This window comes from Poecile atricapillus, chromosome W (genome assembly GCF_030490865.1).
Source record: "Poecile atricapillus isolate bPoeAtr1 chromosome W, bPoeAtr1.hap1, whole genome shotgun sequence".
Taxonomy (NCBI): domain Eukaryota; kingdom Metazoa; phylum Chordata; class Aves; order Passeriformes; family Paridae; genus Poecile; species Poecile atricapillus.
In genome coordinates this window covers 7742596-7759180 of record NC_081288.1, presented here as the reverse complement: position 1 = coordinate 7759180, position 16585 = coordinate 7742596, and the positions used below count along the sequence as shown (strand labels likewise).

Sequence of the window (16585 nt, the reverse complement as noted above, 5' to 3'; positions counted from 1 at the left end):
CCTGGACCACTCAGTTGTGCATCAAAGTTCTTCCTGGGTGATGTAATCACTTCATAGACAGCAGCTGTAATTTGATGAGCGTCTGATTGAGCTACTAATGTAACAGACCAAACAGATTCACTTCTTTCTACAATTCAGAGTAAGTATATCAATCTTCAGTGGAAAGTACCTATGCTTCTCAGGTCTGAAATAAAAAACAACCTGCTTTTTAATGGAGGAAGTAATATCCAAGGAAATCTTGCATGGTTTAACATTGGAAAGATTTTTACTGCTCAGCTTGGATACAACTCCCTTGGTGTTATTTAGTGTGTTTTACATTTATCACAGCTGGCTGTGTCTGTTACAGCAGTTCCAAGGTTTACATGCCGAGCTTTAGCTCTCCTTCCTCAAAAATATTCCTGGCATTACTTTCTAGAAACAGATTTGGCCCATAAATTGCAGAGAGCTTTGGAATCTCTTCAGAACATCAGCACCATTGATTATAAAAGACTATATGCTTTCTCCTGTCTAATATTTTATTTCTATTAAAAGTCATCATGTGTTTTTCTCTGCACTCTGGGTGAAGGTTTAACTCAGCACATATATGAAAATTTCAATATATTCCAAGGATAATTATATATCACGGTCACTGCTGCTGCTGCCTCTGTAACTCACTAGCTGGCTGTTGGAGTCCCAGGGTGGAGGTCAGTAACTCATCTGGGCAGGCAGTGCTGCCTTCAGCCCTTCACTGACCTGGCTCCCGGATGCTCTGTGCGTCCTTTCCAGTGATCTAATGCACTGGGGCTTCTAATGCATCAATTTATGCCATAACTCTTTGGTAGCAGGGGCTTTCTGCTGCCATTTATCTGGGTCTCAGCTCCAGCAAGAGCAGACCCTGCTCTCCCGTCTCTTTCCCTGTAGTGATTTTAGCTTCCCAACACAGCCATTACTGATTACAGCCTGGTAATTGGTTTTTGCACTATTAAATCAGCCCTCAGCTCCCAGCAGGATGGCCCTGGGGCTGTTCTACTTGGCACACTTTACTTTGAAAGGATAGCAGCTTTCTCAGTTTCCTAACAATGCTTCCACAACACAAAACTCCTAAGGCATCCAGGAGCTGTTTTCATCTGTCTTCAAGTCCAAAGGAAACCTGACTAACAAACCTGGTTTGTTAGAACAGACTTTAATCTTATCTTTATCAGCTCCCAACATGAGGAAATGGACAAGATATTTACAACACTGAGATCCCTCTTGATCATTCCAAAAGAGTTGGGTTTGACTCTGTCTACAGAAAGGGTCACCCGACCCTGGCAGATCATCAAGGGACACCCAGCTCGAGGACAGCCAGCATGGTCCTCCCCTCAGAGCAAGGGGCATGATTTTCAGTTAATCCTGCCATGCTGGGATTGTACATTCCTTGCCTTTGCTGGGGGCACATGTTCTGCTGAGAGGACAGGAAGTTTCTGTAGAGAGTGTCTGAAAGGAGAAGAGAATCCAAAACCTTTAAGTTTTGCAGTTCCCACAGTCAGGTTTACTTGGTAGATGCCTATAGGGACCAAAAGGTTTTAAAACTGGTACCAAGTGGTGTTACAGACATATTCAAACTTAAAAAAAAAAAACAAACAACAGAACACCAAAAAAACAAAACCCCACACCACAAAATAAGACAAAATCAAAATTCAGTGAAGTATTTCCAGTATGCCCCAGGTATAATCTAGTGATAATCTGCCTGCATCTTTCAGTTTTGGTAACTTTCCTTGAGCTTCTGCCTTACTGCTTTCAGAGTTTTTCCTCTAAACAAGGATGCCTTAATTTAGAGTTAATGAAGTACCTGAGTGGCACTGGGACCCATGGGACAGATGCCACAAAGGGAACACAGGACTGCTGGGGTGACACCCACTGGCACCATGTGGCTGATATGAGCAGCCTGTATCCAACAACTCCCCAGACTTTATTCATTGCTTGAACATGGGGAGGATCATCTGCCCAGCAGGAGTGGAAAAACAACCATGGCCTTTCATGATTTGCAGCCAAGGAGAGGTCTGGGGAGGCAGTCAGCAGAGGGAGGCACAAGCTCACAGATCCAGTGCAAACCTCAGCCCATGGCATCCCTCCGAGCTCTGGAGTGCAGGCACAGGACTTCAAATGGTTCTGAAAAACTATTTATTTCACTTTTTCCACATTTATGTTTAGCTCTTGGAGATCAGATGAGAGACTGAGCAAATGAAGAAGTTGAAGCATTCTCATTCAAGGATGTACTGTCTGAATTATTCATTATAATCTTCATTCTGTTGTGGATTTTTCAGAATTTGAGTTTTATGAGGATTGTGGATTCTCCCTCTTTTACATTATCTTACTTAATGCATTGCAGCAGCTTTCCCATCTGCTCCTTCATGCTCCAAAATCTCAACCGAGAGTCAGCATTCGATAGATTTAGAGAAAAACGTCCTCAATATTTTTTATTTTTGAGAAAAAATATGTTCAAAAAGATAAATGTTTCATTAATATATGCATGTGTATGCATATATAAATTTCCCTCCTGGGTTTCTGATAGATGTATAAGCAGTTTACCAACTGCTCCTCTGAGCTGGTGTCAGACATTAAGTGGGGCAGAAGCTGTGGCACTGCTTCAAAACACCCCTTTGAAGAGCAGAGGATAGAGCTCGGTGTGACACCGGTAGTTACAGACCAGCTGAACAGCAAAACAGCCCATCAGACATCACCCATCACCCCACCAAGGGTGGCAGGAACATCACAGGGCAATCTACATTGGTACTGATCTTCAAGAAGGAAAAAAGCTACTTTGAATAGCAAAAGAATCCAGAGCAGCAGTACCGCCTCCTGATTTTGCAGAATTTCCATCTTGTCATTTAAGCTTTCCACAGTGGGATGGACACAAAAATATCCACCTATTTGTCCTTCCTTATTATGTGCATATGCTCCCCTTTGGCATTACCACAGCCTCAAAATGCAGGATTTTGTGATTCTCTGCACAGAGGCGAGATGAAAAACCTTCTTTACCCACAGCAAGCATGCTTTGAGAGGTCATCCCACCTGCAGCGAGGGTCTGTGTGGCTCATCCATCTTCCCAAGCCACCTCAAGCCTACCTGTCAGCCAAGCACATCCAAGAGAAGATTTTCTTCCAAAATTTCATGTTCCTGAGGCACATTACTCCATTAAACAATGGCTAGCCAGAGGCTGACTAAAACATCTGCCTGAAATCCAGACTGCTGCCTCTTCTGCTGAAATGTTTCCAGCTGGCACTGCCCCAGCCACAGGCTTTTTTCTTCTCCATGGGCATAGGCAATTCAAAACCTGCAATGGCTACAGCCTCTGAATTGAAAAGCAAGTCATGCAAATCCTATTTGCACAAGGGAGCTGTTATCTTACTGAAGTTTATGGATTTCACAGAGTCTGAGGGCAGAGGGCTCCATCCCAGGTACGAGGTGTGAACTCTCATCTCGGGGTCTCACACAGCACAAGTCAATGCTTATAGTCAGGGAACTCTGGGCTGACACTGATGACAGGGTTTGGAAACTGTGTTAGTCGTCAGGCAGTAAAATAATGTTCCAGGAACAAAACCTCTGCCTGCTCTGTATCTGTCTTACATCTCCGTATCCACCTTGTCTGTATCAGACAAGATGTGTCTGATCAGTGAAGCACAGTGGAAAATACTTATTAACCTCTATTGACAGAGTCCCAGTGTAAGTAAGCACTTCATTAATTTATCACCAATTAGAGTCTGTTTATCCAATCTAGTATCATTCCCTTTTAAGTATTGGTTCATGCTGACCCTCCATCAGTCCTCTGCCACCTCTCCAGTTTTCCAAAGTTTGTTAAGATCTAAAATTAGTGAAATGAGAGTACTGAGCTACTGGTCTTAAGACTGGAAGTGTACATGACCCCAGACTTCTGAACTGAAGGTGTTTGTATTTAGTAGGTGATGTTTTACATCTTCCTCAACTACAGATGGTAAATTATTTAATCTACTACCTTGCTCTGATACAATAAAGCAAGAATTATGAACATTTGGTGTGATGTTTTTACCATCTGATGCATACAAATGGTAAGATTGTAAATAACAGAGCAGCTACTCCCAAGTTAAGATTCCCAGTGATAGTTTTGTGTCTTCTTACTGTCTATAACATACCTAAGTTCTTATATTGCTTCTGTTTCTTTTGCCTTCCATTCTCAATAATCTGTTAGCAATATACATTCTATGGCAATGAATATCTCTTCTAAACACCTCTTCTGAACTCATCCTTCAGATCTGTCCATCTGTTTGTCATCCATCTACCTATCTATCTTCTCTGTTGAAGTATTACTCTGGTCTGACAACATATTAATCAACTGGTGTTTTAAATAAATCTCTGTCCTTGTAGTTGCAAGTGTAGTAATCTTTCTCATTTGCTGACACCAAAGTTGTGATAGTCTATCGAAAAGCTATTACATGTTTTAAATTAGCATCTCCTCCAAACAATAGTCTTGCAGCTCTGGTACACAGACCTCCTCCTTTTTGAAGAGTCCAGTGGGGGTAAGAAGGGTCCTTCTGGATTGTCACTCAAGTTCCTTCTGAACAAGATGGGCGTGTATCTCTCAGAGAGGTTAGGATAGGAGTTGGCAGGTTGTAACCACCACAGAGCAAGAGCTCCACTGTCTGTAACTTCAGGAAACCAGAGCCACGGAAAGAGCTTAATCTGCAGGTACACCAGGCTCTTTTCTTCAGAAATTCTGCCCAACACATCCCTGTGCTGCGTGTGCCTGGCTCCAGCCCATCTCTCCAGGCACAGCATCCTAGCACTTATCTCCTCGCACTCACAGCCCACCTGCTGGCTCCTCCTCACTCACATCCCAGCCCTGGCTGGAACATCGTGTACTTGGCATGAGGATGCTCCCCATGACAGCACAGCAGACATCCTCCAGACACCTCGGGCAAACACGAAGAACCTGCCATATATCCAGTCCCCCTGCTTTTTGCTCCATCCCCTAAACAGCTGCCAGCAGTTTATCCACCTGAGCAGGACAGCTCCTCCTCGGACGAGGTATTTGGTACTCCTGCCAAGGCGGAAGGAGCATCTGCAGCGAGGAGCTGGGACCACATCCTACCTCCCCAACCAGCAAGAGTCCCCTGCCAGCAGGGGAGGAGGTTTCTGTGGGTACGAGATTGCTGGCAAAATGCTGATGCATCTGTGTGCTTGACTCTTTAACCTTCTCGTCCTTCCCTGAACCCGTTCCCTTCTTCCTTTGTCTCCCCTTCCCCCTCCTCCTGCTTCTCGGCATTCCCTTCCTTCCCCGTATCTGCACGTCCCTAGAGCTGCCGCCTGCCCGGGCAGCTGCAGCAGCACCGCGGGGCTCGAGTGCGTGGGTGCCTCTCCACCGCCCCTTGGAGCGCAGCCGAGCGCCTGCCTCGGGGAGCCTGCCACAGGACGTGTGAAACTGGAGAGCATCTGCTTCAGTAAATTGTTTGGTTATTCAGTATCACAGAAATAACAAATAACGAGGGAAAACAGTGATTTAACGTACAGGCACACAACCATTAATGAGCAGGTGATTAGACAGACAATAAGGGAAGCCAGAGCTTGCCAGGCACTGATTGATGGGCCATTAAAGGAGCTAATCTGGATTCGGAGAGGATCTGCCCCAGTATTGTAACTGGTGAGATGGAGAACGCGTGGTTAGTGTGAAATTAGAGGTGTATTTGAGGGAGCTTGGGGGAATGAACAAAACTTACTACAGGACATTTACGGAAACGACCAAAGACACAAGAAGGGAAGGATCAGGGAACAAGTATGTGAAGATGATAAGGAAGGAGGCTGGAGGGATCAGACATGACAGCAAGCATTTGGGCAGGACAGTGACCTGGCTGGGCCCTGGCCCTGATCCATGCAGTCTGGCCTGCCTTCTTATTAAATCCTATCCTTAATTACCTTGGTTGGGTGCCAGCCCCTGGAAGCCTCAAGGTATGAGCCAGGGCTGATTGAGGGAGCCAGGACAGAGGACACTGGACAGGCTTTTCAAGAGATCCATGAGTGTGGAGTGCCTGTGAAGGCAGAGAATATGGAAGAGTATTGAGGGGAAAAAGGAGCCACAAAAGTAACAAGCAGCAAACATCAAGATGTTAAACATTGAGAGATGTAAATACACTGGCAGAACAAAGCATCCTTAAAAATTATTATGCTTGTTCAAAGTCACATTGCAGTGATTTTTTTGGGTGCCACCCTGGAACTCTGCTGTCAGTAGACATTCCCCAGTCACCATCCCAAAAGCTGTTTGTAAGGGTGCTGTACTTCAGACTTGAATTAAACTCAAAGGCTCAATTGCAACAAGAAAGAAATTGTGGGTTTTTAAGTAATTACAGTTGCCAAGAGGTGCTTAGCACAGGCAGGCTACTGAGAAAGCAGACCCAATGAGTCAGATAAATTCAGAGGAACTGGGGTACCAGGAGAGAACCTGCAAGGAGCATAAGGGAACTCTATTCCAGCTACTTTCAGGCAGCCTTCATTTGTATCAACAGTGTGAGGAACAGCAGCACCAGCAGCTGCTGAGTTAGAAAGTTGTTTTTAATCAGTTTGAGGCAAACCATTTTCAACACTTTGAAACAAGGGAACCATGTTTGAAAACCAAAAGGTTGAGGTTCACCTGTCTTCAGAGATGGAAAAACAACTGTCCATTCAGGTGCCTAAGTGAAAACAAAAACCATTTCTACCATCCTTCTGTGTGGAGCTTTGAGCTGCTGTGACTGCAAAGCAATCAAACAACCACAGCATCTCTGACAGAAAATACAGTTCCATAATGGATTCCAGTAAAGCCTGAAAAACAGAGCACACCAGCCTGGAACACACAAGGCTGCACTCTTGCCATTTCATAGCTGTCAAACACAAAGCCTGAAAAGTAGGTCTTGGAACTTTGTTTTCCCTACTCTTATGAGCTTCAAGAGGCACAGAAAGAATTATTCTTCTTGTAAAAAGCTATGAAGATGATTAGAATTAGACCAAGTAGATCAGTCTTAGGCAACTGCAAGCTAACAGAGAGCCATTCCTTGAGCTGCTGCAAACGGCCATTAGGAGCAATACAGTATTCCCTGACAGAAGAAATACCAACAGATAAGTACCTGGGAAAGTATTTTTTACAGAATTCTTTTTTACTAAGACTCCAATCAGAAAAATAGCACATATTTTCATCTCTAGGCAATAAAACTTGAGATATGTGCTTCAGCTCTTTAAAATTCAGTAAAAAAGTTTGTATAATGATATTCAGAAGTTATTTATGTTGATAAGTTGTGTCACCCTTAAATGAAGCACAGCTTCCCCAGATCACTTAGTTCTGACACTAAGTCCTTCATAACTTAGCTTGAGACAAATAAGACCACAGTTCTCCACCTGCTTAAACTGGGGTAGGACTATTTCAGTTACAGATGTATCAGATAAGAGAAAACCCTGAGTTCTTTTGACACGCTTCTGAGTGAAAGATACATCCAGTGCACAGGCAGCAGAGGAAACTGTTGGAACTCAAATATCAGCTTCATGCTCAGCCAGCACAGCCGAACGCCAAAGCCCGGTCAGGAGGAACTGTGGCAGGCTGGAGGAGTGGTCACATTACCTTAAGTTTAACATGAATTGGATGTCAAAAGATAATTATAACTGAAATCAAGACTGCCAGCACAAAACCTGCTGTTTCACTAATAAACTGAGAGAACTCCCCAATTCACCACAGTCTTGACAGAGGCCATCTTTGTAAACTGCTCTTACTAATTACAAGGCTTGTCTTTCTTCTTCATCCTGTGAATCTTTAAAATATCACAGTGACATTCAATCATTTTCACACTGACAATGCTGAAAAATATAAGTAATACCTAGGTAATTTACTCTCTCAAAGTGGGTAGGATCTGTCAACTCATATTAAATAGAACATGAATTCCCATGTCCATGCTACTTGTTTGAAGTGAAATATCCATGGACTGCATGAAATGCACACTCATGGTTTTAAAATACAGACAGAAACATCCAGCAATATTGCAAAAATATTGAGTAGTAGTCAGGTAAAATGAAGGAATCCCAGAATAATCTCTTATATGTGTTTCAGCTTTTAAAAATCTTTCTTGAGGAAAAAAATCCACATTAAATCCTAAGAAGTTACCTGCAGTTTTAATTCATTTTCTCAAATGCCCAGTTATGTCTTTTTTACAGGCTTAGAAAATGGCTGTACCAAATGTTCTCACTTCTTCTGTTTGTGCTGATAGCAGTAATTTCTGACAATAAATTTGAGCTGGCTATACAACATATCTATTTTTTTAAAATTCTTTAAAGGCTGTTTTCATGACCACTGGAATATTTTGTTTTTAGGAATCTATAAAGTTAACAACGTGAGATCCACTAAACTAAAGTTTAGACAAAGACAAAATAGATGGGTTATCTGGTAATTGTTCTGTTCCCACTATTTAACTGCAAAGTATGCAAAAAGTCCTGTATTAAAAAAGTACATCCAGAGCACTCAAGTGTAAAAGAAATCATAATGAAAGGCTGAAATGACATTCACTGTAGCCATGCTTTATTTCTCAACATTGCAGTAACTCTCTCTTTATATTGCATTAATACCTTCCGGAAATATGTTTCATAGTTGCTTCAGAATATCTTTCAGTCATTTCTTTAACAGAGCTCATATAAATTTAAGTTAAAACATCACAAATAGTCTAAATAAGATGAGGAGATCATCACCAGTCATAGTCAATAAGGTCTTTTAAATATTGCACCCATACTACTTATTTCGCTTAGGAGCTGTAAGTCCTCTATTTCTTGAGTCTGCCTCCATCTTAGGTTCAAATAAATTAAGAATATCCATAAGATAGGTGGTCAAATATACACTACTAATTAATGCCTAAAACTAAGTTTAGATACCGTCGTTCAACAGTAGAGATAGGAAATATTAAAATGAATTTTTATGAAACTATCACAAACACACCTACTGGTTTACATAACAATCTTCTCTACTGGTCAATTATCAAGAGTTTTGGCATCTCAAAGTATTTTAATTAAATCCCTTCATAAGTGAAGGTAAGTACAGTCCCTCATCTTCATTGAGTGTCTCAGTAGCCCAGGTATGGCCAGTTGCTGCAGAGCTGATTTCACATTCAAAGAAAATGTTACATAGCTGCACTTAAAAGAAATTAATTGTGCCCACAAGAGCTTCTCTCTGTTCAGAATAAAGGCCATCCAAACTACAGGATCAGGATCAGGTGTGGATGTTGATAATGTGACATTTGAAGTTAGATGAAATGAATTCTGCTCAGAAATCCCACTTATCTGTGTAGGTCACTTCCCCCTAAATATTATCGAGCGTGGATTTCATGTTCTCCTTGGAGTTTTATACTCCATGTTCCCAACACCTGTGAATCCACAGTCCACCCCTGCAAGAAGGCATATGCTACTAAGTCAATTAATATTTCCTCTTTGAGTAATTAACACTGGCATCTGTCAAAAATACTTTGGGGATAGACAGAAAGACATTTCTGTTGTGACTCTTTCTACCACAATAACCTATCCTTTTATCTGTAGCTCAGCACTTGCCATTGTTACTTGATTGTTCAGTGTCCTTCACTTAAATTCTTTGCTTGTTTTTCTTACTCTGCTCCAAGGAAATGTTAGTCAGTGCTCTGGCCTCACTTTGGCCCTTTGGAGTCTCATAACCCTTAGCTACACCAAGAGACTGTGGCTGACATTAACCAGTGTCAACAAGATTATATTCTTTGGAATAAAGATTGATGTCTGTATTTACAATGGATGTTATGCATTTAATTGAAATGTACAATGTCCATTTACCAGCTTTTCAGCTTTATGTCAAAGCATTTGTAACCAGGAAAATGAGGAATAATAAGACTTTTGGTTGTAGGAAGGAAAAAGTGAAGTTTCTATGTCTATAGCTCAGGTTTCTTCAGCAGTTTCTTTTCTATCTAAGAATGACATGGATACTTAAGGTAAGCCAGACTACATAATTCATTTACTTACAGGTCCTAAGAAACAATATATGAAAACAAACCAACTAGAACAGTAACAATACTAATACACATAAACTTTCACTTTATGGACATCTTTGTCTTCACATTCTCTTTGCCTATTGTAATAATAGAATGTATTGTCCCTTCTCTGAAGTTTCTTAACAAATCCAGTTTCTGGCCAGCACTCTACCTATAAGCAGAACAAAAAGGATATAAAATCACCTGAATGTTCTCACATTAAATGATGTTTGTGCATGATATTGCAAGGAATATAGGATCTACTTCCATAGGAAACCCTCATTTGCATCTAAACACTACTTTTCTATTAAGTTGCTGAACTTTTAAAAACAGATTGAGAACAAGATGACAGAAACCAGTGTTCAGGTTTAGTATAAAGTTATGTGATTTGAAAAGCCTAGAAATAGGAATCTAAGGATATTTATCCGGCTAATTTAAAATTGGGCAAGTCAAAGTTTTTAAAACATCTTGTTTAGGAATATAACAATAGCACCAATAATATTGATGCTATTCAGTTATTCAGTAATCTGAGAGGTTGCAAGAGTCTGCTTCTGTAAGACTGACATACACTTACGTTTCTTTCAGATCCTTCTGACCATGAAAAATGTGCTTTTCATTAGAAATTTCATGAAAATAAAGTAAGCTGCAGACTGTATCAGTCTCAAAGACAGTGGGATGAGCCCCACATAAACCCAGCATCACCCTGGTGCTCTTCACTGTTCCACAGCTTAAAGCTTTCAATTAAAGGCTTCAGCATTTGCATGTTCAACAGATTTATGGCTTTAGTAGCTCTTTCAGCTTGAGCATCTATGACTGCTTCTGATTAAACTAAACCTTAAAAATCAGATAATAAGCATCTTATTTCTCTTCCAGGCAGAGCTGACAACAGGATGTCAGACTAGAGCGTTCTCTAATTGGAGAGCCCCAGAAGTGGTTTCATCACTCACTTTGTGACTTCAGGCATACAGCTGTGTGATTTGCATTGTCTGTCTAAACATAACAGCCTTAATATTCATTCCACCTACATTATAATTGCATCTTTAGTAACAACTGCATTATAAAAACCTAATATGGACTAAACAAGACATTTCAGAACATGTAAGTTGAAAGAGAATCACTGCCAGGCCCTGGCAGGCAGGAACAGAATGCACACTCACATTACAAGTCAGTGGTATTCTTTAACTTTCATCAGAGTTTAACTCCCAGTGGTTGTGCCTTGCCATAAATCTTAAACACACAGATCCTACCACAATAATTATGTGATTTTCTTCTGCAATTACTGAAGATTATACCACATCCTTTGCAGTAGTCAGAGCCCACAATAAAATAATAAACTGTATCTTATTATGCACATCAACATGTTTTGCTGTGTTTTGAGTTAAATGGATGGGGAGTGAATTTCTTGGAACATTCTGTGGTTTCTTACGTGCACAGGAAGTCAACATATTTTAAAAGGGTGTTCTTCATACTATATTTGCTGATTGGGAAGATAAATTACAGAGGTGTAATAAAAATGACATATTGTTTATTGTATTAACCTTTTGGCTGCTATTTTGAACATTGAGTAGCTGCTGGATATTTGGCCACTAATCAATAGCTCATTTGATGTGCTGAGGAGCATCACCACCAACTGTAGCGAGCAGAGGCACAAGTCCTTGGTGTTGACAAGAGCTTGTCACAACTGCCTTTAGTACAGCTGGCATCAAATAGTTCCATTGTGGACATCAATTTGATAGAGGCCAAGTTCTGAGAGTGCACAAAACCTGACTGTGCTACCACACAATCCAACTATAAACTGAAGCAATAGCTTCACACAGGACTGACTCCATGGATGATCAACAAACTTCCTATCAGATCTACTGACAGACTAGTGGGGAAGCTTCAGAGAATTCACTTTGAAATATTTCTTCCCTCAACACAGAATTATTCCTTTGGAGATCAGCTACATCTGTTCAAAGAGATCTGTGATGCTTCTAAATGCATCAGAGAAGGGGAGCAAAACACAGGCTGGGTATTGTTTCTGTTTCACTTCTGTGAAATTAATTATTCTACACAGTTAACAACAGCTCAAGAGCTCAAGTCCGACCTGTGAGGAAACATAGTGTATCAGAACCTAGCTTAAATGAAAGGAAATAAGCAGCACCTCCATTTTTATTTAATCATTTTACATGAGAGAGAAGTTTAAAATAGTAACTCTTACAAAGTTCTACATCTTACCTCATCAACTTGTTTCACTTGTTTATATTCCACCTCATCTCTGTATCCAGCTTGCTGAAATCTGTATAAGTTCTCTACATTATCTGACCATATTTTGGCACGATGCATAGATTTTGGTTTGATGTCAGCTTTTGTCATGACTTCAGAAACTTCAGACATATTCCTGAAATTAGACTTGAAAAAATTAAATAGAGAAGAGAGAAGCAAGTGATTTTGTTGGGGACATAGAGTTATGGATAGAACAAAATTTTAAAATAAAGGAATTACAGAGTTCAAGGTCTGAGGTTAAAAAAGGAAAAAGTTATAAGCAGTTGGAATCAAATTAAATGCATTACTTGATCTCAAACAAACACAGTTTGTCTGTGCTTCCATATATATCTCAACTCAAACTTCCTAAAATTTAATTGTGCATATTGATGTATTAAAAAAAATATTAAATGCAGTATTTTTGAATTTCACATCTTTGCAGTTGCTGTCCCCTTGGGGTGGGCAGGCAGATGTCCAGATTTTTCTTTCTTGCCCCTGAGGTGACACCAAAACTGGGTCCAAACTGGGAATGACAGAATGAAGATCTGGGCTGTTACTGAAGAACAGCAAACACTCAGGATGGAAGAGGAGGGGAAAGGAGAAAGGCACAGTCAGTGACATAGTCACAATGCCAATGACAGAGATAAGGTCTTCAGAGATAAACTGGATAAAGAGACAAGGCACACAGCCTGCCAGAATTCACTCCTTTCTACCTTTGCCCAGTCAAACTGACTGCCACTGACTTCCTCCTCAAACAAAACACATTTGTTCAGCTTGCTGGGACATAGGAAGCAGGTTAATCAACTGCTAAATCTGAAAAGAGCAGAAGTGGGACAAGCTGAAACTCAAGCTGAAAAGAAAATTAATTAAATAGGTAAATGAAAAAAAAAAAAGCAAACCCAAACCCGAAAAACAACAGCAACAAAAAACCAATAAAAAAATCTGCAGACAGTGGATAGTCACCAGGGATGGATTTGAACTACATTGAAAGAAATAAATCATTTGACTTCTGCCTTATATCTGAATTTCATTGCATTTGCTTTCCTAAGCATATCTTATTTTGCTACACAAATAGAACTTTTGTTGCTTCTGCAAGCAAAACACACACATCACTATCATGCCTAGCAGGTATGATCAGAGATAAGTTTTGAAATGTCACCAAGTTTCAGCTTCATAATTAGAAAAGCATCTCCAAGGAATGAATGCTTCTGAATTACACAGTGGGAAGATGAATACAGTCTCCTTCCCTATGGCTATGATGCTGCCTCCAAACCTTGCTCAATTTCTTTACTTGGCAAGTTCCTATATCAACAGAGGTTGAAAAGTTGAATGCTGAAAACTTATCAAATGCAACATGTTACTAGTCTTTTAGAAAAGCAGAAATTGGAAAAAAAAGTCTCGCACCACAGGATAAAAATCTTTGTGAAAATTATATCAAGAATTATTGTTATCACAATGTGGAACTAGCAGAAAGAAGTCTGCACACCTGTCATCTGTTTGTATGACAGCCATCAGGAGACAAAGAAAGGGGCTTTCATCTCTTACCAAATACACTTTATTATAGATCAATAAAAATATGTAAAAGGACATTTTTCTGGCAACACTAAATTATTTCTTGTATTCTTCTACCTGAGCTACTGCAGCATTTTGCAATTGAAAGCAGCCATTTACTAAAATAAAAAAGTAATTTTCCCACCTGCTTATGAGGTATCAAATAAAAATTAACAGGTTAAGTACAGATCCTTATTCTAAACTTAGGGTAGTCTTTGAGATATCTATCTCAATGTTAGGGTTTTTTTTCTGCTGTGCTGCAAAGGGCTCTTTTGTAGCCATCACAAGATTTTTTAATCTCTGTATTTATTCATCCATGTTTGATGAGAACTGTTGTCAGTCAATATTGACTTTAGAGAGTCAGTATGATTAGCAATAACATTAGATCTTAATAAATGCTAAGCCATAATGAAATTAAGTGTCTTGTGATAACTTACATGTCATTAGTTTTAAGTTCTTCTTTACAGGATGTGCTGGATTCACCTAATGAATGTTTTTCTTCAAGACATGTGGGTAGGTCTGGCTCTTCGTGAGTCACCATTAATTCACAGTGCCTGTCCACAGGTATCCCTGCACAAAAAGTAAAGATCATATATTGAAAGTTCCAGCTTTGTGACTTCATATAATGAAAGCATCCCATTTTCAGGCTGCTATTTAAAAATTGTAGTCTTTGTCTATTGTGTGTCCAAGTTCCAGGCACAGAGCTGTTTTCTTTGTACCAGAGCAGAGGACAGCTGTACTCCAGCCAGGAATTCAGGGAAGAGATGAAAGACAACAGACAGATAAAGCCAAATAAAGACAAGAGAATGGTAAGGAAATATTCCGTTTAATATTAACACTTTTCATTTAAGGGGAATTTTTGAACAGTGAAGTGGATTTGATAAGATGACAATATTTGCCTGCTCCTAATTTAGGGTAAACTGTGAGTGGTTTGGCCTTGGGAACACATTTTTTAATGTTAATCATAACACAATTACTGTGGAATCCTAACTAGTCTGGGCTCGCTGATGGTGGTTTCCTGAACAGTTACACAAGCTGTATGGATTTGTTGGAGGAGAATGTCTGCTCCCTTAGGGCACCTACTCAAGGACCATTTTCACTGCAACATGGGGTTACAGGAAAGGGAGGAAGCCATAAAACAATATATGGGGACTCAAACCTGAGCAGCAAATGAGGAAGGTGGTGATGAAAACCACACCCGGCTGGTTATGTTGGCAGGTGAACAGTGTGAAAATGTTTATTCCAGCAAGGTTATCTGATCAGGGACCTCGTCAGTTGGGAAATTTGGGGAAAAGGGGGAAACAAACAAAATATGCAGAGACAAGGACCTGACAAAAAGCCCTCAGATAAATAAACCTCAACTCTAGCACTAATAGATGGGCTATCAAGAAACTACAGGAATGACATCCAGGGAGATCAACCTGGACTTTGCACTGCTAAGACTTAACCAGGGCAACCTAGACTTGGAGAGGTGTGGGAATCCATGGAACTGTATAGATCTGTGAGGAATGTGCAGGAGCAATGAAAAACAAAGACAGGAATAGACAGAAAGGAGTATAAAATACGCCTGTCCTATGTAAATCAGGAGCAGTCAGTATTACATGCCCAGCTAAGCCCCACATCTGATCATCACAGACTGTCCTACCCTATTGTAGCTTCTTAAATTTTAACTGTCTCTCTGCACAAACTCTCTATTCCACACATGTGTGTGCTGCAGGGACAAAGTGCCAGTACATGGTGAGATCTGTGTATGAGTGAAAACTGGTGCCAACTCCTGGCTGGGGGTATGGGTACCTCTGGCCTATGCTATCTGGAGTAGGTGGGGGTACTAAATTTCCAGCCACTGGAGCAGGAACAGGATGTGTCCTGAAAAAATAGCTACTGGGGGAGGGCTGTCATGAGTGAGGGGCTCTATGTCAGCACTGTGGGCCACAGCCTGTGTGCCTGGTGCTGGGGTGGAATGGTGTCTGCACCTTCACCCATTTTGCTATACCTAGGGTGCACACTCATATTCTCCAGCAAACTTGAAGCTGAAGAGTAGGAGCAGACCAGAGGGCCCTGCTGCGTCCTCAGCCCGGACAAGGAGCTTCATGTCCCTAGGCAGGAGAGGCCCTGGGGCAGAGCAGCGGGAGGCTGTACTTCCTACATCACTTAAACCAAGTCAGCAAACACAGGACCTGCTTGGGGACTCAGGAGAGCCCGTAAGAGATTTCATAGGATGTCAAGGGACTGGAAAGGACCTTAAAGAGCATCTCGTCCCAACCCCCTGCCATGAGCAGGGGCACCTTCCGTTAGATGAGGCTGGCCAAAGCCCCATCCAACCTGGCCTGGAACTATCCCAGGGCTGGGGCAGCACAACCTCACCGGGAAACCTGTCTCAGTGCCTCAGTACCCGCACTGTAAAAAAATTCTTCCTAATATCTAATCCAAGTTCCTCTCTTTCCAGTGGCTTCTACCTACTCCACCCGACAGTTCCTTGTACATTCCGAGGTGCTCAGGCAGACGTCCCGGCCTGCATCCGCAACTGCGCCGCGACCACAACTTCAGGCTGCTCCCATCGCCATGGCCACAACCCGCCCACGCAGCCCTTAAGGCGGCCCACCTCGGTTCAAGAGACACAAACCACGTTCAAGACACTTCTCACGAGGGGGGGAGCGGCGGCCGAGGGGCGATGGCGGCGCCTCTCACGGCTGTCCCCTCACGGCCGTCCCCTCACCACGCCACCGGTCACTAGGCAACCGCCCGCCATGGCCTCTTTAAAAGGCCGTGCCCGCCCCTGATTGGCCGGCGCGGGGCGGGGT

At 41.5% G+C, this 16585-nt stretch overlaps 1 protein-coding gene across 6 annotated transcripts; it reads right to left on the bottom strand.

Moving 5' to 3' along the window:
- Positions 1-5419: 5419 nt before the first annotated feature.
- MEIG1 (meiosis/spermiogenesis associated 1) lies at positions 5420-16510 on the bottom strand. 6 transcript variants are annotated; one of them, XM_058863689.1, is made up of 4 exons: positions 16241-16503; positions 14222-14354; positions 12207-12369; positions 5420-6020 (listed from the first exon to the last, which is right to left on the bottom strand). In XM_058863689.1, exons 1-4 carry the CDS (start codon positions 16266-16268, stop codon positions 5904-5906), a joined length of 441 nt encoding a protein of 146 aa, XP_058719672.1. In that variant the 5' UTR covers positions 16269-16503; the 3' UTR covers positions 5420-5903. The 6 variants fall into 6 exon arrangements, with proteins under 6 accessions (XP_058719672.1, XP_058719675.1, XP_058719674.1 ...); XM_058863692.1 differs by lacking the exon at positions 5420-6020 and adding an exon at positions 8650-10161 and having other exon boundaries at positions 16408-16510; XM_058863691.1 differs by lacking the exon at positions 5420-6020 and adding an exon at positions 8650-10161 and having other exon boundaries at positions 16387-16506.
- Positions 16511-16585: the final 75 nt, after the last annotated feature.